This window comes from Notamacropus eugenii, chromosome 2 (assembly GCF_028372415.1).
Source record: "Notamacropus eugenii isolate mMacEug1 chromosome 2, mMacEug1.pri_v2, whole genome shotgun sequence".
NCBI classification, from domain to species: domain Eukaryota; kingdom Metazoa; phylum Chordata; class Mammalia; order Diprotodontia; family Macropodidae; genus Notamacropus; species Notamacropus eugenii.
Genome location: NC_092873.1, coordinates 39,404,450 through 39,428,320, shown reverse-complemented (window position 1 = coordinate 39,428,320; position 23,871 = coordinate 39,404,450). Strand labels below are relative to the sequence as shown.

The 23,871-nt window shown below is 43.2% G+C and overlaps 1 protein-coding gene and 1 long non-coding RNA gene across 3 annotated transcripts in view; both read left to right on the top strand.

The window, feature by feature from the left end:
• The first annotated feature begins 6,152 nt into the window (after nt 1–6,152).
• LOC140524982 (uncharacterized) lies at nt 6,153–17,258 on the top strand. Its single transcript, XR_011973885.1, has 3 exons — nt 6,153–6,265; nt 11,008–11,134; nt 16,923–17,258. It is a non-coding gene; the product is annotated as an uncharacterized lncRNA (long non-coding RNA).
• A 328-nt stretch (nt 17,259–17,586) lies between these two features.
• Nucleotides 17,587–23,871, top strand: part of YWHAE (tyrosine 3-monooxygenase/tryptophan 5-monooxygenase activation protein epsilon) — a 35,572-nt gene continuing 29,287 nt past the window's right edge. For both annotated transcript variants that reach the window (XM_072639914.1, XM_072639915.1), the window contains exon 1: nt 17,587–17,990. In XM_072639914.1, coding sequence (XP_072496015.1) covers nt 17,927–17,990 — 64 coding nt within the window. In that variant the 5' untranslated portion in view covers nt 17,587–17,926. The remainder of the gene's footprint in view (nt 17,991–23,871) is intronic.

Below are 23,871 nucleotides of genomic sequence, written 5' to 3'. Positions count from 1 at the left end.
GGATTCAGTCAAAGGCTTCAACCAAGAACCTAGAAGGCCACATATGGCCTCGAGGCCTCAGGTTCCCCACCCCTGACTTAGATGATTCACACAGCGTAGAAAGGGCCCCCTGAAAGGAGCCCTAGACCTAGGATCCCATAAAGATGAGGTCATAGGACTCAGCTGTAGAAAAAACAAAAGACAAACAAACAAAAAGCCTTTAGAACTGTGACTAGTGATTCTGGCAGCACAGACAGGTCCTCAAATCAATTCTGTGATGCCTGATGTGAAAATAATATAATTAAAGCAAATTGAGTTGAGGTGAAGGGGCATTCTTGTTACAGGGATGCTAAAATTAAGCACGTGTTACAATTTTGCATTTAATTTATCTTGGACAGCTAAATAATGCAGTGGATAGAGCACTCGTCTTCCTGAGAATGACCCTGGGCAAGTCGCTTAACCTGTTTGCCTCAGTTTCTTCATCTGTAAAATGAGCTGGAGAAGGAGATGGCAAACCACTCCAGTATCTCTGCCAAGAGAACACCAGTTTGGGTCAGGAAGAGTCAGCAACGACTCAGCAACAAATATTTTAATACCCTGAGGGAGATTTCTGATCATTTTGAAGGTGGAGGGGAAAGGCTTTTATACTTTGTTGGTGTTGGGTTTCTCTTGAAAGGGAGTACCTGGAAAACTTCCCCTTTCAATGCCTGGAACAAAGTAGGGCCTTAATAAATAACTGTAGATTTATGATGGCACTGGTAACTTATTGGTATAAAGAATATAGATTTCAGTTTTATTCTACTTTATTTTTTCTTCTGAAACCTATTCTGTTTAATTTTAATGCAAAATTTATTCTTCAGTTCAACTGCTTTTTGGGCAAGAGGTGGTGTGAGACAGGGCAATAAGAAATTAATCTAGGTGCAAATCTTTGACATCTTATAGCTAGTTCCAAATGTGAAAATGGTGATTTTTTTCCTCCACACATTTAATTCATTTATTAAATTTTTTTTATTCTGAACTTAAACACCAAACAAAATGTGAATTTCTACATACAGAGTAGAACAGAATAAAAGAGGATTGTATATGAAATTGTGAGTCTCTATTAAGTAGAGTTGGCTTTTCTTTTTAAATGTAATACAGTTAACATATAACTTTCAAAGTCATCCTGCCTGATGTCTGCAAGTCTCGAAAAAGCAATTATTTTAAGAAAGATGGAGTGGTGTGACCTGCTTGTTTCACAGAAGCTGGGACACCTTGCTTCTATAAAGCTTAGGCATTACAGTGAGAAGTGCAATTGTTAAGCAGGGACAGGATCATTATCATACTCAGATCTCTTTGTGTTAATCAGGGTTCCAAGAGTCCCAGAATCAGCTCACTGCTCATTGTTCCAATTTTTGTCCAAATAGCTGGAACACTGACCTGTGCCATTGACTTCTGGGGACATCTTTGTCAGCTCTCTGTGGTCTTGTGGGATCCAGTCTGGTAGCTAACTGAGTGGGTCATCTATTTACTGTCTGCCATCCTTGCTACAGCTACAGGAAACTGGCTCAGCACCTTTCTACGTGATTGAGTGAATCCAGCACATCTGCTCTTCCTGACCTTCTCTGGATTTCCTGCAGAGAGATTTTCCACATTTTTTTTCCATTACATGCTGAGAGGCTGCACAGATCAATTAAATATTGAATGAGCACCTACTATGTTTCAGGCACTGCGTTCCATGCCAGATACTTTTGTGTCTGTGAAAATGTGGGGGTAATAATAGATGAAGACTTCTGTTCTTGACCACCTGAGCAACTTTGGACAAATCACTCCATTTTTCTGGGCCTGTTTCCTTTTCTGTAAAATGAAAGCATTTGAGTAGATGACTTCTGATGACCCTCCCAGCTCTAGAGCCGTGATTGGGACTACCACCCTGTCTTGGGTTGATGTCTTGACCTGTGAAGTCCTGACCTATGTCTAATCACTGGATTCTCATGGATCCGGAGGAGAGAGTGAGGCTGGTGACTTTGCACAGCCCTGTCTCACTTAAATCCAATTCACTTGCGAGTCAAGACATCTCCCTCTTAAAGTCATTGGTCCTCTTCAAGAAAGAAGGACAAGAACTACACAACTGTGGTCAATTAAAGTCACCTCCCTGAGCCTCAGTGTCCTCAAGGGTAAAATAAGATCCTTTTCAATTCTAAATTCATGATTCCATCTATAGTCTATGACTTTATGTGACTAGATGATGATGGAATAAACAGAAAGAATTATATAAAGGAAGGATTTAAAGCCCTCCCTGCAGTCATCAATGTTGGTTCTTGAAAGGGAGGTATGTAGATGGAACACTTTACCTTTTAAGAAGAAGCTGGAGGTGGTAGATGTGTCAACCCTTGTCCTACTGGACAGTATATAGTATATCATTAAAAATAAATATATTGAATATTTATACTTTCACCCAGAATACTGGATACATCCTTGCTCTCAAAGTCTTGTGGTCTACAATAGACAGCTCCAATGTAAGTGGGAATAAGTTGTCTATAAGGAAGTTAGTACAATAGAAACACAAATTCCTGTGTCACTGATAACTCTGAAAGGAGGAAATTGGAGAAAAGAGATGGGGTAAAATTAAGTGCATCTAGGTGGTGCAGTGGATAGAACATTGGTCTTAGAATCAGAAAGACTTTTATTTTCCTGAGTTCAAATGTGACCTCAGCTGTGTATTAGCTGTGTGACCCTGGATAAGTCACTTAACCCTGTTTGCCTCAGTTTCCTCATCTTTAAAATGAGTTTGAGAAGGAAATGGCAAACTACTCCAGTATCTTTTCTAAGAAAACCCCAAATGGAGTCAAAATAATTTGGATAGGGCTGAAGCAACTGAACAACGGCAAAAAGTAGGAGATGGATTCCATTTCAATTTTTTGAGGAGAAGCGTAACCTAGCGATGTAATTATGCCATGGGAAATGGAGAGACTGACAGCTGAAGACCAGAAAGGGGCCTTTTGGGCTGAGGGATATTGATCTGATTTCAGTCACAAGTGTAGAAATTGACAATAAGATCCATGAACAGGAAGAGCTTTGGCCTAGAGATATGGTATGGAATTCTGACACTTCCTCTAGGGCTTGGGGGCCCATGAAAGGAGTTTTCCTGTCCTCCTCTGGCCAAATTCCTGAGGATATTTTCAGAGAATAACTGATACTGAGGAATTAAAGGCTGGTTGAGGGGACCTATGAAGTTTGGTATAGGGACCCTGGCATACCAGTGGTTGGGTTGCTTCTATTGTCTTAAAGAATATGCAAGATCATCTACTCTGAGAGGTTGTCAGCTCACTGAGAGACTGAAGGCAGTGAATTAAGTCTATAAATCCAACAGGTATCAGTTCCTGAAGAGTATTGAGCTTAAGAGGCTGGAGGGAGTTCAGAGCTGAAGGAGGTCATGGGAAGATCTGTGACAGTAATCCTGTTTAGAGATAATCTAGTTTAATACAGTTTAAGACATGAATCTCCTCTCTGAGATGCATGGCATATTATCGCCTAGCCTCACGTATCAACAAGCATTTTTCAAAATAAAAAAGTTTTTGTTTTTGTTTTTATTTCTATTTATTTAATACATCTTGCTACTGCATCACCTTCTTTTCCTTCATCCCCATTCCCTTCATTCATCCCTCCGCAGCCCAGAAAGCTATCCTTTGGAGCAAAGAAGAAAAAAAGGAAATTGAACAGTCTATATAGCATTACACACACACTATTCACCAAACTGCAAAGAAGAGAAGGAGGTGCACTTTCTTATCTCTTCTTTGGGGACAAGATCTACAAACTCCCACTATGTGCCAGGCATGGGGCCAGGGCTGGGGATACGAAGACAAAAATGATAGTCCCTGCCCTCAAAGAGCTTACATTACATACAGAAGAGGCCAAATAGACACATATCAATAGGTGCAAGACATCCACCAGGTAACTGGGCGGTCTGCAGTCCGGGAAAGTCACTAGAAGCCAGAGAGAGGAGGGAGATAGGTGCTTGAGCTGAGTTTTGAAGGAAACAGACTGATCAGAAGGAGGGAATGCCTTCCAGGTCTTGAAGACAGACTGTGTGAAAGCATGCAGATTCAGAACGCATTTTCATGGTGAATTTTTATAGTCATGAATTTCATGAATCTTCTTTCTTTCTTTCTTTCCTTCTTTTTATTTTTGGTGAAGCAATTGGAGTTAAGTGACTAGCCCAGAGTCACACAGCTAGTTAAGTGTCAAACGTCTGAGTTCAGATTTGAACTCAGATCTTCCTGATACCAGGGCCAGTGTCCTATCCACCTAGATACCCCTTCCATGGTCATTTTCATAGGCATATAGGCTGGTTTGGCTGGAATGTAGAAGGTGTGAAGGAGGGTAATGGAAAATACATTTCATGGGGATAATATTAGCACCTACCTCCCAGGATCTTTGCGAGGATCATATGAGATAAGATTTGTAAGACATTTTTGCAAACCTTCATGTACTGTATAAATGTCAGCAATCTTTATCATCATCATTATTAGCAGTAACACAGCTGGAAAGGTAGGCTAGGGCCAGACTGTGCAGAGCTTTCAACAAAGATGCTTCAACTCTTAGTGGAAAAAAAGAAGCTCACTACTTTTTTTTTTAATTTCTTTTTTTGTTGTTGTTATTTTTATTCTGAATTTAAGAAATAAAATAAGCATTTCAGTAACAAAATAGAATAGAAAAAAAGAAGAATGCATATGAAACTGTTGATTTGTTAGGTATAACTTGCTTTTCCTTTTAAATAATAATAAAGTTCTTGTGTAGCTCTTTTTTTCACCCTCCCCCATGGCTATCATTAGACACAAATATGTATAAATATATATACATATATATATATAAAAATCCATACTACACATCCTTCTATTTATTTATCAGTTCATTCTGTGGATGAAAATTCAGTACTTTTCAAAGTAGTGCACTTTGTTGTTGGACAGCTCTGATGTTTAGAAAGGTTTTCTTACATAGACTCCTTCTAACTTTGATCCCTTGTTATTTTTTCTTCCACAAGAGTCTTTCAGAAATGTTCTTCTCATGTCTTCTTTTTCCTGCCAAAAATGCCTAATTTCAAGCATCATGGTTTGGTGGACAGAATGGGGTAACACAGAAGATAAAACAGGAGACCTGAGTCCAAATCTGTTTTCAGACACTTAAGAGCTATGTGACCCTGGGCAAGTCACTTAATCCTGTTTGCCTCAGTTTTCTTATCTATAAAATGAGTTGGAGAAGGAAACAATAAACCACTCCAGTATTTTTGCTAAAGAAAACCCCAAATGGGGTAATGAAGATTCAACCATGACTGAAAACAACTGAACAACAAACAAACAGTCTCATTGACCCAAGCTCAAGTCCCACATATACTAGCTCCGTGGGCTTGGGCAAGTCCCAATCTCTCTGTATTCCAGGCAATTCTGCCGGAGGATATATTGCCAGAGAAGGTGCCAAACTGTATTGGAAGAGGGAGCTCCCTACACCAATGAAATTACAGATCCAGTCCCTGGCACAGAGTAAGTGCTTTAAAAATTATTATTTTCTTCTGCCCTGTTGCTCTTTTTCTCATGACATGGTTTCTTTTTTCCCTTTATTTACTCATTCATTTATTTATTTGTTTGTTCATTCATTCATTCATCTATCTATAACATTCATTTTTTAAAAATGAGTTCCAAATTATTTCCCTTCCTCTTGCCTGTCCCCCACCCATGGAAAAGACAAACAATATGATATCAATTATACATTTGAAATCATGCAAAATATATTTCCATATTAGCTATGTTGCCAAAAGAAGAAAGTTTGCTTCAATCTGCACTCAGAATGCATTTTTCGCTATGGGTCCTTTGGAATTGCATATGACATAGTTCCAAGACCATTTCTAGCCTTGATCTCCCTCTTCCATTTGGTCTTTCAGTTTGCCACTACCTCTTCTGAAGTGCTATACCTCCAAATTGGACCCACAGTCCCCTAGAGCTGGATTCAGCAGCAGCATACATACAGGGCTCTTTACCTGGCTTGACCTAGACATTTTCCTTCTCTGTTTGTCTCATTAGCATTCTGCATCACCCAGATGCAAGGGCAGAAGCTGTCAGCCTTAGTTATTGAACCAAATCTGGTGGGTGGAAAGGGAAGCAAAGAGATTGGGAGGATCACTATGGCACGTGGTTGTCTGGTGAGGGTTGAATGAGTGTGACAAAGATCCTGAGGGTCATAAAAACTCCTATGGCTTAAACTGGTAAGGGAGAAACCCTGATGACTCAAGAAGAAAAGTGTTATGGGAAGGGTGAGTATTACCTTTTGTCAAAGGGGGAATTCTGGAATTGATGTTTAGGAAGAATTCTAGAGGGAAAGCTAGGAGAAATATGTTCCTTGAGGGTTTCAGCACAGGACTGTGGAATGAGTCCTTGATTGATTTGGGGCCAGAGCACCTGAGGTTGAACCCTGATCCCGAAATTGCCTGTGTGACCTCGACCAAATCCTGACTCCAGGTCTCGGTTTCTTGCTTTGTAAAATGATGGGGTTTGTCTAGACATAAGAGCAAAATGGAGTCTTTAAGGACCCTTACCTAAATCCTGTGACAGGGATGACTGTGTCCCTTTCAGGAAAGCTGAATCCCTGATGTCTTGTTGAACCCAGGGTTAGCAGGGATCCTAGTGTGCCAGGAAATGCATTCTTTCAGACTACTAAGGAATTTGGTCAGAGAATCAAAGAGTGACCATAGCAGAGCAAGTGAGTGATAGAATAAGGGATCATAAGATCGTAGATTTAAGGGCTGAGAGGCATCCAAGGATTTCTCTGTTCCAACAGTCCTGCCTTTTGGAGGAGTAAACTTAGTCCAAAAGAGTTTTGTGACTATCCCTGGGTCATGCAGTTAATAATAATACCAGCTAACATTTATATAACACTTACCATGTACCAGGCAGGGTGGGGGGGGAGTTGCTATTTTGATCCCCATTTTTCAGATAAGGAAACAGGCAGACAGAAATGAAGCAATTTGCCCAGGGTCACTGAGATATATGTAGGTGGCAGAACTGGAAAGTGGGATAACAAAATCTCTGCAGAATGGAATGATAGGGCTTCAAAAGAGGGGTAAAGGCATACCTGGCACACAGTAGGTATTTAATAAATGCTTATTGATTGATTGAGGAAGCCTAAACTTGATTCAGGAGTACTACAGAGCACTTGGGGCTTGGTCAGACACAGAAGACACCAAGGTCAGCCACTGGATCCAGGACCATGGCTGGTCATCTTGACTTTTGTCGTGCCACTGGATTTCCATGACTCTGGAAGAGAGATCGAGGCAGATGACTTTGTGCAACTCTGCCTCACAAATCCAATTCATTTGTAAGTGAAAACATGACCTTGTGATATCATTGGTCCTCTTTGAAACTGACTGAGAAACAACAGTGAAAGGACAAAGTAAAACTGACCACAGTGGTCAAATAGGCTGTTTCAGATATAGCAACGTCAGAGCCTCAAAAGGAGAAGATGAGAAATCATAGTAAAATGTAGCCTCAAAGAAGGCAGCAGTAGAGGGTAGCTCCAGAAAGCATTAGCTCTAGACCTCTGCCTTCAATATGGAAACAGATCATCTTTCCCATCGGAGAGCCCAGACAACTGAGACACAGAGAGATTAAGGGAGGCAGAAGTCCAAAGAAACAACAACTTATTTCTTCAAAGGAGAGACAAAGGGGATGGCTTTTGCAAATATAGCAAGGAACGAGAGAATTTGGCAAATCTTAGCATTGGCTGAAGCCATGTTAGTGGTGTAAATAGGCAGGGGCACCAGAACTGAAAAGATGGAAGAACTCCCCTCAGTCAATAACCTCACCCCTTCACTCCCTTGGCTTCCTGCCTCCTAGCTTTCATGCTGGTACTTGGCCTTGCTTATTTGCTCTCTGGATTAGATAGTAGTCCTGGGGAGTTGTTTTAAGGTGCAGAAATTCTGAGGATCAGGACAGTAGTTATGGTCCTGATTAAAATGAAAACCCTCCCTTTGTATTATTTGGTTTCTTCCTCTTCTTCTTGAATGACCATCTACTCATTCAAGGTCATAGGATCTCAGAAGCCCTCTAGTCCAATCCTTTCACTGTACAAAGGAGGAAACTGAGGCCAAGGGAGGTTTCAGTGATTTGCCCAACATCACACAGGTAGTAAATAGTTCTTTAAATTGGAGTAGGGGTGTGTTCCTGTACTCTGGAAATCACCCAGGGTGCTGAATTTCCTAGTTCTGCCTGAGACTGTGGGGGACTTGGAAAAATGTTTGTGTTTCTAAAAGTGATAGAAAAGTGGGGGAGAAGAGGGAGCTCATGTCAGATGGACAGTGGGAGGTTGTTCCAGGAGCTGAAGCTGGTAAGATTGGGATTCTGCCTTTACCATATTGTATTTGAAGGAGCACATACTGGGGGGAGAGAGGAGGCACCAGAGAGAGTCAAGAGGAAGAGAGACCCAGGCAGGGAGAGAATGAGAGACAGAGACTAACAGAGGATAGGAGAGAGGCAGAGACTGAGAATGAGCATAAGGGACAGAGATAGAAGGGAGAGAGAAAATGGAGAGGAGAGATGGAAAAGATACAGAGAAAGGAGAGACAGAAAATGATGAAGAGGAGAGACAGAATGAGGAAGAAGAAAATGGAGATAAAGAGAGACAGACAGACAGCAAGGGATCATGTTCTAGGGCCAGAGGAGTCAGATGATGGAAGGCACCAAAGAAGATGGATTCCATGCACTCTGGGCTTGAGAACTGGAGGAGCTGGCCAATGGACTGACAAGAACAATGGCCATTGGAGTGTCCCAAATGACTAAGGACCCTGCTGTAAGAAGTTTGCTCAGTGGTTGGGTCATCCCTGAGATATGACAGGATAATGAGTCACTTCAGGAAGGGTAAATGAACAATACTTTTCTCTGTATAGAATTAATCACACTGTTGATCTATCCCAAAGCTGATTAAGACCAGAATGTTTCAAGGTGGGGCTTTGATGTTTATACAGTTTATGTAGCCTTGGACAAGCCTCAGTTTCCACTTTTGTGAAATAAAACAATTGTAGCAGATGACTCTAAGGGCCCTTCTTTCTGTAACACTCTCTGAGTCTCTGATTTGGCGAGTTACTTTCTAGCACAGGACCCAGAGTTCTAGAACAGAGCTCAGCCCTCTTTTTACAGAATCAGCAGCTCAGGCCCAAGGACCTGAAGTGAGGCACCCAAGGTCACACAGGTAAGAAAGAAGTGTCAGAGGCAGACTCTGAACCCAGGTCCTTGTCAGTCAGGGTGGTCTCATCATCTAGATACATTAAAAAAAATTGTGTTGGACTCAAAAACAGCCAGTAAGAGGCTTAGAGCTGTGAGATTATATATGTGTCTGTAGTTATTATACATACTACACATGCATATACATGAATGTCCACATATGCACACACACAGGTCTAGGTGTATACATAGATTTACACATATGCACATGTTCATAGTTACATGCCTATACTACATACATGCATTGTATATGCATATGTACTTGTATATATTATGTAAACATATGTGTGCACGTACAATATAAAATAACATCTTAGAATGAATAATGTCCAATAACATACTATAATGTATACATGTATATTATGACATATGTGGGTCTACACATAGATCCACATACCTGATATTGACTCTGCAGGGGGTTAGTCATAAGTTGTAATATTTAGAGGGCTTTATGCCCAGTGGAATGCTATAGGATTTTCTGCTGTTCTTTCTCCTCTCTGATTATGGGCTAGGAGGGTGTGGTAGTCTGCTGTGGATCCATAGCCCTGGAGGAGGAAAGGGAGGGAAGATTCTGTGGCCTGGGAGACTTTTGGAAATTTGCTTCCTGCCCCAGTGAGGTTTTATTTTATGACATTTAGTGGGGATAGTATTTTGAAACCAGCTGAACTGAAAACCCTAGAGGAATTATTTCCGAATGTTAATATAGGGAGGGGCTTGAGGACAACTGCAGTGTTTCCTGGGATGAAGCAGCCTAGCTCTGTTACTGTTGTCAGGCAGATAGGGTCAGGTGTGCTGGAAATGGGTGCGAGGCTGGCATTCTCAGAGCTCCTTGCCATGTGGTGCTTCCCAGACTTGATTCGTCTCTCTCTTCAGAGGCTTTCCTTGCTCTGGTGGCCTGATATCAATGGTATCCTGGCTCAGGAAGGAGCCCAAGGAGTCTCTCTGCTTTCCCTCAGTGCCCAAGGGTCTGTGCCTTTGTCAGTGGGAGTATCTTTCCATTGATGAGGATGGCAAGCCTTCTGTGAGGGTGGTCCCCTCTGAGCATTGCTGGGGTCAAATTCTCATCAGCTGCAGCCAAAGCTGACGATTTCATTTCTCCAAACTTAGTTGGGCTGATCAATGACTGCAAGGGTTCTTAATCTGGGGTATGTGAATTTGCTTAATATTTTGATAACTATATTTCGATAGAATTGGTTTCCTTCATAATCCTGCACATTTACAAAATGTTTTGAGAAGGGGTCTGTGGGCTTTACCAGATTGCCAGAGGTGTCTATGATACAACAAAGCCCTGAATGAATCTATCAATATGTTTCTATAAAACTCCTAATGTGTGTCAGGGACTATTCTAGGTGTTGGTTATTCAAAGACAATAATGAACTAGCTTCTGCTCTCAAGGAGTTCTCATTCTATTGAGGGAGACAGTACGTGCACAAATATACAAAATACAAGGGATTCTTTTGGGAGGGAAGGCAGTATGCTCCAGCACTTGCAGGTAGGAGCAGGAAAGGCTTCATGTAGAAGTTGGTGATTGAGCAGAGTCTTCAAGACTCTGTAATGAAAAGAAATAAGGAGTCCTAGAGGTGGAGGTGAGTGAAGTGTTCCTTCCATACATGGGGACAAAGACTAGGAAGGAGAAAGTGGAATATTATGAAGAAAAATGAGGCCATTTTGACTGTCCCAAAGACTTTGTGAACAGATGGATATGTATCCTCAGATATACATAATATGCATGAGGTATACAGCAAATGCTTCATCAATGCTTGCTGATTTATTTTCACAGGGTCCACATGGGAAACCCTTCTGGCTGAAGCACATCAGAGCCTGTGTTTGGCTTTTAAGGCCTTTCAAAATCCAGAATCGCCTTGATGCCACAACAAAATATCTGAGAGGAATGTACAGGCTCAAAGGTCAGAAAAATACTTTTCTTCTCATTAACTGAGGATCCTCTCCCTGTTCATTGAGGGAGCCAAGTGAATAAACAGCTACTGGACGTGTTCTATATACAGGGACTGGGGTTGGAGTAGGTGAATCGGATCTATCTTCCTACCTGGTTCTAGGTAAATGCCATGTGCTTAGCTGGGTCAGGCAGCAGAGCTTGGGATTTCCTGATGCAGTAGCCCTAGGGCCTGGAACAACTCCCAAAGACTGGAGAGAATAAGCTGGATTTTTCTGAAGGTCTTGGTCATACTTTAATAAGCCTGGTGTACTCTGTGCAAAAGGTCACTCCAAAGCCTCTCCAAGAGCAACATGAAGCCCTCAGGACTGAAGGTATTATTCTCAAAGGTCTCGACTTCAAACTGGCCCAGAAAGGCATAATTTCATGACATTTAAAGGGGATGATATTTGGAAACCACAGAGGCATCAAACACAAAATGTCCCAAACAAAACTCATTATCTTTCCCCCAAACCTTCTCCTAGTTGGGACTTCCCTGTTAATGCAGAGGGTACCACCATCCTCCCAGTCACTGGATGTTGCATCATCCTCACTTGCACTGGCTGTGCATTCCTGGAACACCCTCCCTCCTCACCTCACCTTCCTTTCTTCCAAGAGGCCTTTCCTAGTATTCTCACTGCTAATCAGTCAGTAAACGTTTATTAGGGGTCTTCTATGAGCCAGGCACTGCACAACGCCTTCCACGCTCAGATTCCCTCCCATTCACACTATATATAGCTTGTATTTACCGATTTATTTACATGTTGACTCTCTCATTAGAATGTAAGGGCCTAGAAGGCAGGAACCATGCTTTTTTTGCTTTTCTTTGCAATCCCCAAGGCTTAGTCCAGCGGCAAACAGATAACAATAATTACAATGCATACAGTAAGCACTTAATAAGTGCTTGGTGATTGACTGGCTTGAAGAATGATTATCCAAGACATTTTTAGATCCTCTGAGATTCCCCAAGGCCTAGCTTCCTGGCTTTGAATAGAGAACTCCTTCAGATAAGATGAAGCCTATGTCAACTGGGGTTAGCTTGCCTGACCTTGGAGCTTTGTCTGCCTTGTTAGAAGGTAAAGGACCCATCACATCTAGCTTTTCGTTCTGTAGTTCCTTAGCTTCTTTCCCAAGCGTCAGGGCCTCTTGGGATGAGCTATCCGTATTCTTCACTTGGCTCCTCATCTGTCAAAGTAAATCTTTCAATGAGGTTTAGAGGCTTATACATAAAGAGTTTGTGCTAATGACCCGATAATTGTTTTATTGGATTTCAGTGGCGTGGGAGAAAGTTCAGTAATTGGGAGAAAGCCTACCTCAGGATGATACTGTGAATTTTTATCTATCAGCTTGGTTATTGTATCAAGAAATGATTCTGTACATATCTTTGGTTACCATATGCATAAACCTTTTATTAGATCGTGGCTGTTTTAGGTCTGTACAATAGAATGCTTGAGTTATCTTTGATGGAGGCCCTTTGCTTATGGACCAGCTCTGGGGAATAGCTTTCAATACCACTTAATCCATGTGACCCTGGTCAAGTCATTTAACTCCTATTGCCTCCAAAACCCCCTCCAAAAAACAGAAATAATATCACTCCATCTTTTAATAAAGATTTGAGTGAATGAACAGATGTGAATGAATATATGAATGAGGACAGTTTCAGGGGGAAATTCTTAGGAAAAAAAAACTGGGAGCAAAGGTTATGTTTATGTGGTTCCTCTATATTCTCACCTCATAACCCTACAATAATCCTTTGCACTAGTTGTTGTTGGGAGTAGGGAAAGGGAACAAAGTGTGTGAAAACTGGATTGTTAGTAATGGCCTTTCTTAGGTATCCTGGAACCTATGGCAGAAAAATCATTCTTGAACCAACCCCCTCATCCACCCATCAGAAAACAGAGCTGGGAGAGAATCCAAAGATAAAATAAATGGAAATATATTCATATCTGTACTTCCCTTTTACTCTACACTTTACTTTCAAGCTTTAAGTAATACATAAACTCATCTGGTTCAAAGTTGTTTTCTTACAACTGAAAACCTGGAGGGTTCTTTATGTGCTGCTGCTGATCTCTCCTAGTTGTAATTATCATTAAAAGTTGTTTTGTTTTGTTTTTTACAAGATACCACATTGCTTCAGAAAAACAAAAGATACTACTGTACTCCTTCATTCCAAAAATATAGAATGCAAATTTGGATAACTAACCCAAAATAGGCATTAAGACTCAAGGCAATCTCACATAAATGAACTTTTCCCTTCATCAAACTTTGCCCTCACTGTGCGAATTTAGACCATGGTCTTTAGCTTCATTACATTTATCTAGCCCCTACAATGCTGGACTTTGGGTAAGTGGGGGAAAAGCTTCAAAGTGAACCCCCTTGTAATACAACCCAATATAGTAACGTCTATCCATAAATATCATCTCTATGCTTTGGTGTCTCCTTTGTGAAAGGAAGGACGTGGGGGGAAAGGATTGGACCACACAGAATCTGAGGTACAATTCAGTCCTAGATTGAGGATAATAATATCCTTGTGAGGTTCACCTAGTCTAGCAACTCAACCTCCTCCAGCTCAGTGTTAAAGGGGAGAGGGTGCTGGGACTGAGTTCATATTCAGCCTCAGACACTTACTGGCTTTGTGATCCTGAGCAAGTCACTTAACCTCTGCTTGCCTCAGTTTCCTCATCTGTAAATAGGGATAATACTAGCACCCGCTTCACATGATTGTTGTGAGGATAAAATGAGATGAATGTAAAGTGCTATATGTAAATGCTAGCTGTCATTATCATCGTCATCCAGCCCAGTAATACCTGACAAAACCCCAGGTGCAACTGTTCTGTCCTGATCTTCACCTTCTGCCCTAGCCTTCTAGTTCAGTAAAATCTTGGAGAGTCCATTTATAATCTTTTCTCAACTATCAACCTCTGTACAGATTCCTCAAGTCTTTGTTGCTCTACATCTCTCCCCTTAGGACTAGATTGAGACTCAGAAAAGACCTCAGAGGCTATGGAATCCAAGCCCTCATTTTAGAGATGAATCTATAAAAACAGATCTGGAATGGAAGCAGTGACTTGCCTAAGGTTGTGGAGGTAGGAAGGATTTGAACCCAAGTCCTCAAGACTCCAAAGTAAATGGTCTTTCCACTACACCATGACTGCTCCTCAAGTGAGGTGGGCCTTGTGCAAAGGGCACTGGAGATGGAGTTCAAGGCCCAATTTACTACCTAATTTGGCCTTGGTCAAGTCTTTCTTCTCTTTAGGCCTCACTTCTTTCCTCTATAAAATGAAGTGACTGAACTGATCTCTAAAACAAACTCACCGTCTACCATTCCCAACTAGTTCCCTTTCCCAACTTCCTTATTTTTGTCAACAGTACCACCATTTTGTCAGTCACTCAGAAGCAAATCCTTGGAGTCATCTTTGACTCATGTCTCTCTGCTTTCATGTCCTATATCCAGTCACTCACCACATCCTGTTGTTTTTTTTCCTTAGAAATATTTCTTGTAGTCATTCCTTCCTTTCTACTTCCCTGGCTACCTGATTTCCTTTACTTCCCTCGTGGATTACTGAAAAACTCCCTTCATTCTCCTCCCTGCCTCTAGGATCTCCCACTATATTTGCAAATTGCTGCCAGGTTTATTTTTCTTAAGACATCATTAAAAAAAATAGTTGCTTCCCTAATTAAAACTCTTCAGTTCCTCCTTATTTCCTTCTGAATTAAATAGAAACTCTCCTTTCTGGCTTTCAGTGCTGTCCATAATCTGGCCTCACCATAATGTTTGATTTCTGTTTCCTGATACAACTATGTTATAGACAAAACTGGAGGTCCATGAACTGGTTTCAAAATAATTGCATTCCTTTTGTAATCCTATCTGTTTTATATATTTAAAAATATTATTCTGAGGACAGATCATAAATAAAATAAAAAAATTATGAAAAATGAAAATTATGAAAAAAACCATGTTTCACATTCTCATACTCTTCCTAAAGGTGGACCAGGCCTGGAAGGGGCCCCCGTCATTCCACTAGGAGCCAGAGGGTAGAGCTGACCAAGGCCTGCTCAGATCCCTTCTTCTGCCTGAGACTGACCTGTACTCAGAACTCTAAAGGATCTATCTTCCTTTCCCAACAATAGTAAGGGCTTAGTAGCTGGTTTTTCTACAATTCATTCTGCCCAGGTGCCTACTATGTGCTGAGTCTCTAAAAAACATGATGGGCCCTGCTCCTGTGTGCTCAGGCTGTAGAGAATATTTTTTTTTTTAATGTTTTAGGTATAGAGCCTCAAGCCCACCCTGTCAGGACAGATTACTGCGGCTGACCTTAAGATAGATACACTTGTAAGCTAGGGTGGCAAAGAGAGAAAAGAGGAGAGAGAGAGACAGAGACAGAGAGAGGCTATTTTTGATAAAATCCCTAAACTGGAAGGGAAACCAGAGAATTGATCTAACAAGAATCTTGGAGAAAGTGCCCATTTTTCCATTCTTAGGGTCAAAGAACTGTGTTAGGACCCAAAAATGAAACAATTCCTTCCTTCCTGTTCCCAAGAGATTTAACATTCTTATTTTCTGGGGTGGGCTAGGGGGGAGGGGGGCATGGACACAGGCTTCTGGCTGAAGCTCTGTATCCAGAGATAGAAAACCTGCTGACTGCAGAGGCAGCTTATTCTACTTGTAGAAAGTCCCTTCCTCATCCTTCCTCCAGAAACTTCTGATGGTTAGAAATCCTGGTTCTGCCCTCTGGGACCAAGCAAACTAGTCCACTTCCTCTTTTACGCCTTTCAGTACTGAAATATTATCTCTCCATCCACACTTGATATTTTTATACATATAGAACCTTTTCCTCTTTGTTGGATCAAAGAGCTTGTGCATTTTCAAAGGATATAAGCAGGTGGTTGTCAAGAGAAGAAATCCAGGCTATTTACTTGCTTCAAATCACTCATAATTAGAGAAATGGAACTTAAAGTAAGTCAGAGACTCTACTTCACAGTCAGATTGGCCAAACTGACAAAAAGGGAAAATGACAAATGGTGGAGGGTCTTTGGGGAAAATAGGCACACTCAGGAAGTGTTGATGGAGCTTTGAAATGGTACTGCCATTCTGGAAAGCACTGTGGAACTCGGCCCCTGAATGCACATGCTCTTTGATCCAACAAAGAAGAAAAGGTCCTATGTATATAAAAATATTTTATAGCAGTTCTTTTTGTGGTGTTAAAGACTTGGAAATTGAGGGAGTAAGCATCAACTGCGGAATGGCCAAACAAACTATGGAATATATATATTTGTTATGGCACATAAAAGGTGTGGAAACTTTAAAGCAGTGTATGAATGCTATCATGATGATGATGACATGAATGTAATAAAAAAAATACTGTGCTGTAAGAAATGAAAAGGTAGTTTGAGAAAAACCTGGGAAGATTTGTGTGAACAGATTCAGAGCAAAGGAAGCAGAACCAGAAAATTTACAGAATGACCCTACTGTAAAAAATGAACACTTTTGAAAGATGATAATTCTGATCAACAAAATGACTAACCATGACTCCAGAACACTAATGAGGAATGTTACCCATCTCCTGTTAGAGGTGATACATTCGATATTCAGGAGACAAGGTTTTCGCAGGTGGTCAATATGAGAATCCAGTTTTGCTGGATTGTGCTTAATTACAAGGGTTCTGGCTTTCCTTCTTTCTCAGGGAGGTGGGATGGAGAAAAAAATGACAGATAATTGAAAAAAATTAATTAAAACATTTTCTAAGTCTTCTCTTTTCCAGACTAGACATCCATCAAGGAGGCAAGGAACCTGTGCAGTCAGACTGTCAAACACCCTCCTTTTACAGAAGAGAAAACTGAGGCCACAGCTAATATGTGGCAGAGTCATTAATAGAACATGGACTCTTTTTTAACTTGAGAGTTCCCGGGCCAAAATCTGGCTGAGAACGGAAGGGAGGGCCCTGCGTGGAGGCACGGGCGGCATCTGGACCGGCTTCAGCTTTACCACTAGGGTTGAGTCCATGTCACGACTAAGGAAAGTGGATACAGCTAAGTATACAGACAGGCGCACATAATTGCATGTTCCCCTCCCCCCCAGGGCAGAGCCGTTCCCAATCCCTGGAGCCCTCCCGGGGAACCACCACGTGCCCAGCAGGGTCCCTGGGGACACCTCATTCCGCACCGCTGGCCCCCCACCTCTCTAGTGCGTGTGGGGGTACAGCCTGGCCCTCAGTCCCCAGGGGGTAGAATTCGAATTCTCCTCCAGACCGTCCCCCGCCTTGATAGACCCAGGCCAGGCCAGGCCAGGTCACTCCATAAGGCTGGGCCGGGATTTCGGGTTGGGGCCAGCGGGTCCGCGACCCCCCAGGGCTGGGAGAGGGCGGGGCCTCGGGGCAGCCAGTCTAAGGCCGTCCGTCCATCCCTCCGTCTTTCCGTCGGTCTGTCGGTCAGCCCCACCACAAGCAAAGCCGACCGCGGCCGCCGCTCCCCTCGCCCCGGCGTCTGCCCCACCCCCTCCCGGCCTCCCGCGCCCTCCCGCCGGGCTGGCTGGGGGAGCCCGGCCCCGCCCCTTCCATCCGCTCGGGCTCCAGCCCCGCCCCCCGCGCCAGTTGCCAGGGAGCGGTTGCCATAGAGCTGAGCAGTTGTCCGCGTGCGCAGGCGGAAGTTCCCGGATCGAGGCGCCGCCATCTTTGCTGCCCGGACGCCGAGCGAGAGGCTGACAAGAGAGTCGGAGCCGCCATCCGCTGCCATCCGTCGCGCAGACCCTGCCGGAGCCGCCGCCGCTATGGACGATCGGGAGGATCTGGTGTACCAGGCGAAACTGGCCGAGCAAGCCGAGCGATACGACGGTGAGCTGGGGAGGAGCGGCGAGCCGGAATCCCCGGCCCCGCCGCCGCCGCCGCGGCCGCCGCCGCCCACAGCGGCCAGGATCAGGAGACAAAATGGCGGCGGCCGCGGCGGCGTCTCGCAGCCCGGCCCGGGGAAGGCGGGCTCGGGGCGCGCGGCCGGGCCCTGCGGGTGAGGGGCTCTGGGGGCTCGTGCGGTTCCGCGTCGCCGCCGCCGCCCCCCCTCCGAGGCTGCGCGTGGGCATGAGACCGGGGCCACCGCGGTGGAGGGAGCTGGTTGTAAAATGGCGGCCGGGGGAGGGCGAGTCCCCGGGCGGGGGAGGGGGAGGCGGCGGCGGCCTCGGCCTCGGCCTCGCTCCCTCCCGGCCGCTCGGCCCCCGGCCAGCCCCGGCTCCCTCCCCGCCGCGTGCCGCTCGGGAAGATGGCGGGTGGGGGGCGGTGGCTCCCCGAGGCCCGAGGCGGGGCGGCGGCCGCACAAAGGAGCCGGCCGCGGGCCATCCTGCCTGGAGGCCGATCCCCGGGGGCCCCGCGGGCGGCGTGGCTGGGCCGGGAGCGCGCAGAACCGGGGCCGCCCTTTAATCCCGCCTTCCCTCCCCGAGCGAAGGCGGCCCCGGCCCGCAGCCCCCCTGGGGGCCCCGGAGGCGCCGGCTCGGGCCTAGCGGCCCCAGTCCATCTTGGTGGATGGAGGGCTGGGCCTGGCCCAAGGTTCGGCCCTGGGGTTCGGGCGGCCCGCCGTCGGTTCGAGTCGTGGCGGAAATAAATGGATTCCATCCTTTTATTTTTTTCTGCGGGGGAGCATTTTCACATTTAAAGGGGAATTTCTGCCTCGTCTCCCCGGCCCCGAGGCTGTTTCGCCCCCGGCACGTCCCTTCGGGCCGCCCCTGGTCAGCCCCCCGCGGACCGAGCCGCGGATGCCGTCCCTCCTGCATTCATTCACCCACCATCTTTTGGCCCCGTGGCCGAGCCCATCACCTCCCTTTTCTTCTCCCTCCGGAGCCCCGCCTCCCTCCTCCCCTCCCCTCCCCCTCCCCGCGGGCTCCCTTCCCCCTCCCCCTCCCCCTTTTTGTGGGGAGGAGGGGCGGGCGGTGGAACCTGGTGGATTTCTCCTCACCTTGGGCCTCGTTAATCCCGTGAATTTCCTGCGGCTCCACGGGAGAAAGTTGAGCCACGAGGACACGTTCAGCTTCTGGGTTGGGGTTTGGGGACGTGAGACAGACGTCCATAGGCTGCAGCCTCCTTCTCAGAAACTTGGAAGACTAGGGCACTTGGAAGCCCTCAAAATCCTGATTTAAAAAGCATTTCTTTGGGAGGGGAAAGGGATTGTTTCTGAGGGACTCATTTTGTTATTTAAAGTCCAAGCAGAGGGAGGCATACTGTCGTTTAATGAACATTTATTAAGCGCCTACTGTGTGTCCAGGCATTAAGTGCAGGATTGCTGCTGATTTTTTTCCCCCATTCTTTATATATTCCACATAAATTCTCAACTTGTTTCTTTTTTTCTGAGTAATATAAAATTATTAATTGATAAGTTTAAATAAGATCACCTTGAGGGACGGAAAACTTGCTTCCATGTCCCCATTCTAGTTAAGTTCTGGAATTTTTAAGATCCAGTTCAAGGTCGGAATGGGAAAAATAAGATTTTGCAAATAAATGGTAGTTAGCTGTTTAGGCCTTTTTTAAAAACTAAGGTTACTAAAGGTACTTCTGGTCAGTCACGTTGTTTCAATGCTGTACTTGCCACATCTAAGGTGGGAAAGGAGGAGGAGGCCAGTACGATTATGGGAGGTAACCAAGTTAAGAAAGGGATGAGAAGGTTTCCACCTTTGTGGATCAGTATGTGAAACTGTTAACAAATATTATAGATTTTGTCATTTGTGTGTCCCAGGCTCAGTGAAATAGCTGTTTTGGGGGGGAGGAGGAAGAGACAATCATACTTGAGGATGTTCAAGTCTTTTAACAAAATGGATGGATCCCCAAGCTCTTGGTTGCTAAGCAAATAACATTTTCCTTCTCTATGAATGGGATGAACCAGATTCTTCCATCTGCCCATCTGAACTTGATCTGGTTCTCCTCCCACTTTTCCCCTTACTCTTGCAGTGTCCCTGACAATTTATTGGAATTTCTTCGTTGAAATTCAACTGCTTAATTTTTTGTTGTTACTTTTATTCTTCAGGTCAGAGATAAAATAGAGGAACTAAGCCCTAAACCTCCCTGGGAAACAGGGCAATTTTTTGACTGCATAGGAAGCCCTAGACCAGCTCCACTTCCTGCCAGTTGTCCCTGAAGGTTAAATCAAACATCCTACCACGGTTTGAATATGTCAATATTCAAAGGTTTCCGTGGTAGGTGGTTGTGGTGCTTCTTTGGATCCTTCTTTGGATCTATTCTTTGTTAAGGAGACAAATTGCAAGGGAATATATTTAGAGTGGTGGTTTCATGTGTTTTCTGACCTTAGAAACGGGCTACAAGACATTTTTAAAAAAGACTTCTTGAAACCCTAATAATAGCCTATAAAGCAAATAAGGTTTGCATAAGACTTTCTGCCTAAGGGAATTAAAAAAACACTTTCTAAGTTTTCATTTACCTTTTCACTTTCCTTGGACTTTGGAAACATTTATACAGTGAACACCTTTCTGATGCCCTTGGTCTATTCCTTGGGCAGCCAGGTCACTGTGGGACTTGAGGGGTAGTTGGTGTGCCCTTGTTATTTTCTTTTCTCCTTCTTTGCCTGAGTATATTTAATTCTTTATCAACTAGACTAGGATTTGAGATAGTTGCTTTGACCTATGTATCTGTTGCAGAAAACTATTACCCCCAGGGATTATTTTTTTCTCTGACTGGAAGCTCTCCTTTTTGACATCAAAGCCACTTCTGACCTTCCTGAGTTTTGAATAAAGTATTAAGAAGGTTTTTTTTAGTTAGAAAAAAGAAACAAATAAGAAATGGATTCATTTTGTCTGTTTAAAAGAGAGGCTGCTATTCTGGGTGGTTAGACAAGAAATAGTAAACTCCCAATACTCTTCATGTTGCCATTTCAATTAATAGGAGATTTAACCTAGTTCTGTCCTTAGAGACTTAGAACATTTAGAAACTTTGCAGCTTTTTTTTCCTCTCATTTGTATTTTGACTTCTCCTAGGCTGTGAGTACAACTTGAGGCTTAGCATTTTAGTATCACCTCCATTTTTAGAATCTAAGGAGGCATGAATTCCTTCACAGCATCTTCTCCTGTTCTCTACTTGATTTCTGGTGAGTGAAAGGAGTTACTACCAGGGCATTTATTTTCTACAGTTTTTAATCGTTGTGAAGTTCTTTCTTATGTTAAGCTGAAATTCCGAGGTAGCTCACCACTGGTCCTAGTTTTGCTTTCTGGGTCCAAGTGTAGCTCCTTAGGCATTTGGTGACAGTTCTTGAAACGAAACATCCCCCATTCCCCACCCTTTTCACATATTGCTTAGTTTTGAGTCTCATCACCACTTAACAGTGGACATGAAGTGAAAGAAGACCTAGGCTCAAAGCTCAAAGTGCTCTTGAGCTGTTAGACGACCCTGGGTAAGACATTATACATGGGCCTCAATTTCTTAATCTCTAAAATGAGGGGGTTGAGCTCAGTGACCGGACCTGTAAGGTCACTTTCAGGACTGAATTTGTGATGCAGCTTGTAACTTTGCTCAAATTCAGCAACCAGTACTCTTCTTACTAAAGTTACAGTCGTTTTTCACTGTGTTCCGCTTAGTAAGTATATGACTCTAGACAAATCATTTAATCAGTTTATTCGCTTGATAAGATGAAGGATCTTAGATTATCTGAGATCTCTTCTCTCTCTCTAAATCCTAATATCCCTGTTAGCTTACATGGTAGCAGGCAAGCCATTACTTACTGGCATGCTTAGTTAGGTCTTCCCTTTGTTTAAGAAGTGGCTCTCTGCTATCTGGTATTGGGAAGACTACAGTCATGTAGCTATTAGTTAGAACTATAAAATATATTTTCTGTTTCTGACTTAAGGGTTTCCCACTCAAAAGCCTGACAAGTGAAACTTTCTTGTAGGAAATTGTTTAATGAGTTCAGTGTCTTCAGTTATCAGTGGTTTCTTTGGAATCTCTTTGTAAAGCGAATCTCACAACTTGATTTTGAAAGAACTCTTTTCAAATTTTACAGTCCTTTGTACCAACAAATACATATAACTTGGAATAATGAATTTAAATTTATGAGTTCACATTGTGGAAGAATGAGAATTCAGAAATGAGTGGAGGATCTTAATGAATGACTGAGCAATAGGAAACATTTATATGTTACATTTAACTGTATATTTGTTTCTTTTGGAAGCTGTCTGATGAAAAATTTGGATTTTTAATTTGGTTGATAGTGTATAACAAAGTAGGTCAAATACTTACACCTTTTCCAAAAGGGTTAAAGTTTAATATTATAGGAATGCTATTTGTGCTTGAAGATGAAATATACAACCTTAGGCCCTACAAATTTTGTTACAGCTAGGGATTTACTTAGCTAAAACTCCAGGGAACCAATGTAGACATGCTACGGATTCTGCCATCCACATACCCTAAACCCTAGTAATCTGTTACTCTAGATATAGTAAGGGAGTGTAGTGGGGAGATAGTTTCACAGTTGGTTTTACTATGCATTTGAATAAGGCACTTCCGTATTCTGCTTCTGTTTCCTTTTGTAGAGTGGAGATGCTGTCTTTATGGTGAGTAAGGATGGGATGTTAATTAGATAGCTTCAGGAAAAGCTGGCACCAGAGTAGGCAAGCATTCTTGTCTCAGCTGTGTTCAGAATGCTACCTACAGGTGACTGTCTGAAATGTGTTGGAGGGTAGTGCATTTCAAAAGTAGCAACTGAAATAAAGAAGAAAAGAATGCTTTGTTTGGATTATTTTTAAATGCTGAGCTGTCTCTCCATTTGATTAACAACTTAACCCTCTTCATGTCTATTTTCCTTGACTGGTATAGCTTCACTCATAGTTGCCAAGGCAGTCTTCATAGTTGGATTTGAAGTCTGTCTTAAACAAAAGATCTTTATTTGCATACCTTCTGAACCTCCTCGTAGGTTTTTGAAGTTAGTCCTGATGAGTTGTAACAACTCTCTGGTTTTTGTGCATATAATCCAGGTTATTAAAGTTACCAGAAGCTAGTTAGGTTTTCTGCATTTTGTTTTCCATTGCTCCTTATGTTATTATTTCAGTTAATAAGTCTGGCCTTGTACCCTACAAGGTCACTTTGAGGTTAGCAAGTGCCACTCTCAGCATGAGGTGAATGGTTAAATACTGAACAAAAGGGTGGAAAATGGTGCTGATACACTAGCTGAAAGCAATAGTTTGGTTATGTCCGTGTTGAACTGGTACATAAAGAAGTATTTCCACTTCTGGGCATGAATGGCACAAGTTCAGATACCCTTTCCCCCATATTTTACTTCTGTTACCCACTACCTTCCCAGTAAGACTCAGATTTGGTTATTACTGGGTATTGGTTTTTCCATTTGTCCGGTGAAGCATGCTGTATTTATGCCTTGCTCTGCTGCTACTATATGTATTCCCTTCCACTTGAAGATCATCTTTCAGCCAAAGTTCAATGCCTTTACATTTGTTGGGGGCTTGGTCCTTGTATATTTAGCCAGAATTTGTGCTACTAGTAGGTTGTGATCCTGTACAAAGAACTCCTCAGCAGTGTTTGTACATTGCTTTACCCCCCCTTTCATAAATAATAACATCAAATTTAGAGATAGAACATGATTTAGGAAAACTATTATACATGTGCTTTTAATGCATAATCATAAAAAAAATTTATTTGATGGTCTAGTAAAGAAAAATGAATTACTAGGATTGGTGCAGATCCGGTTTGGTATATGCCAGGAAATAGCCTGTTCCTT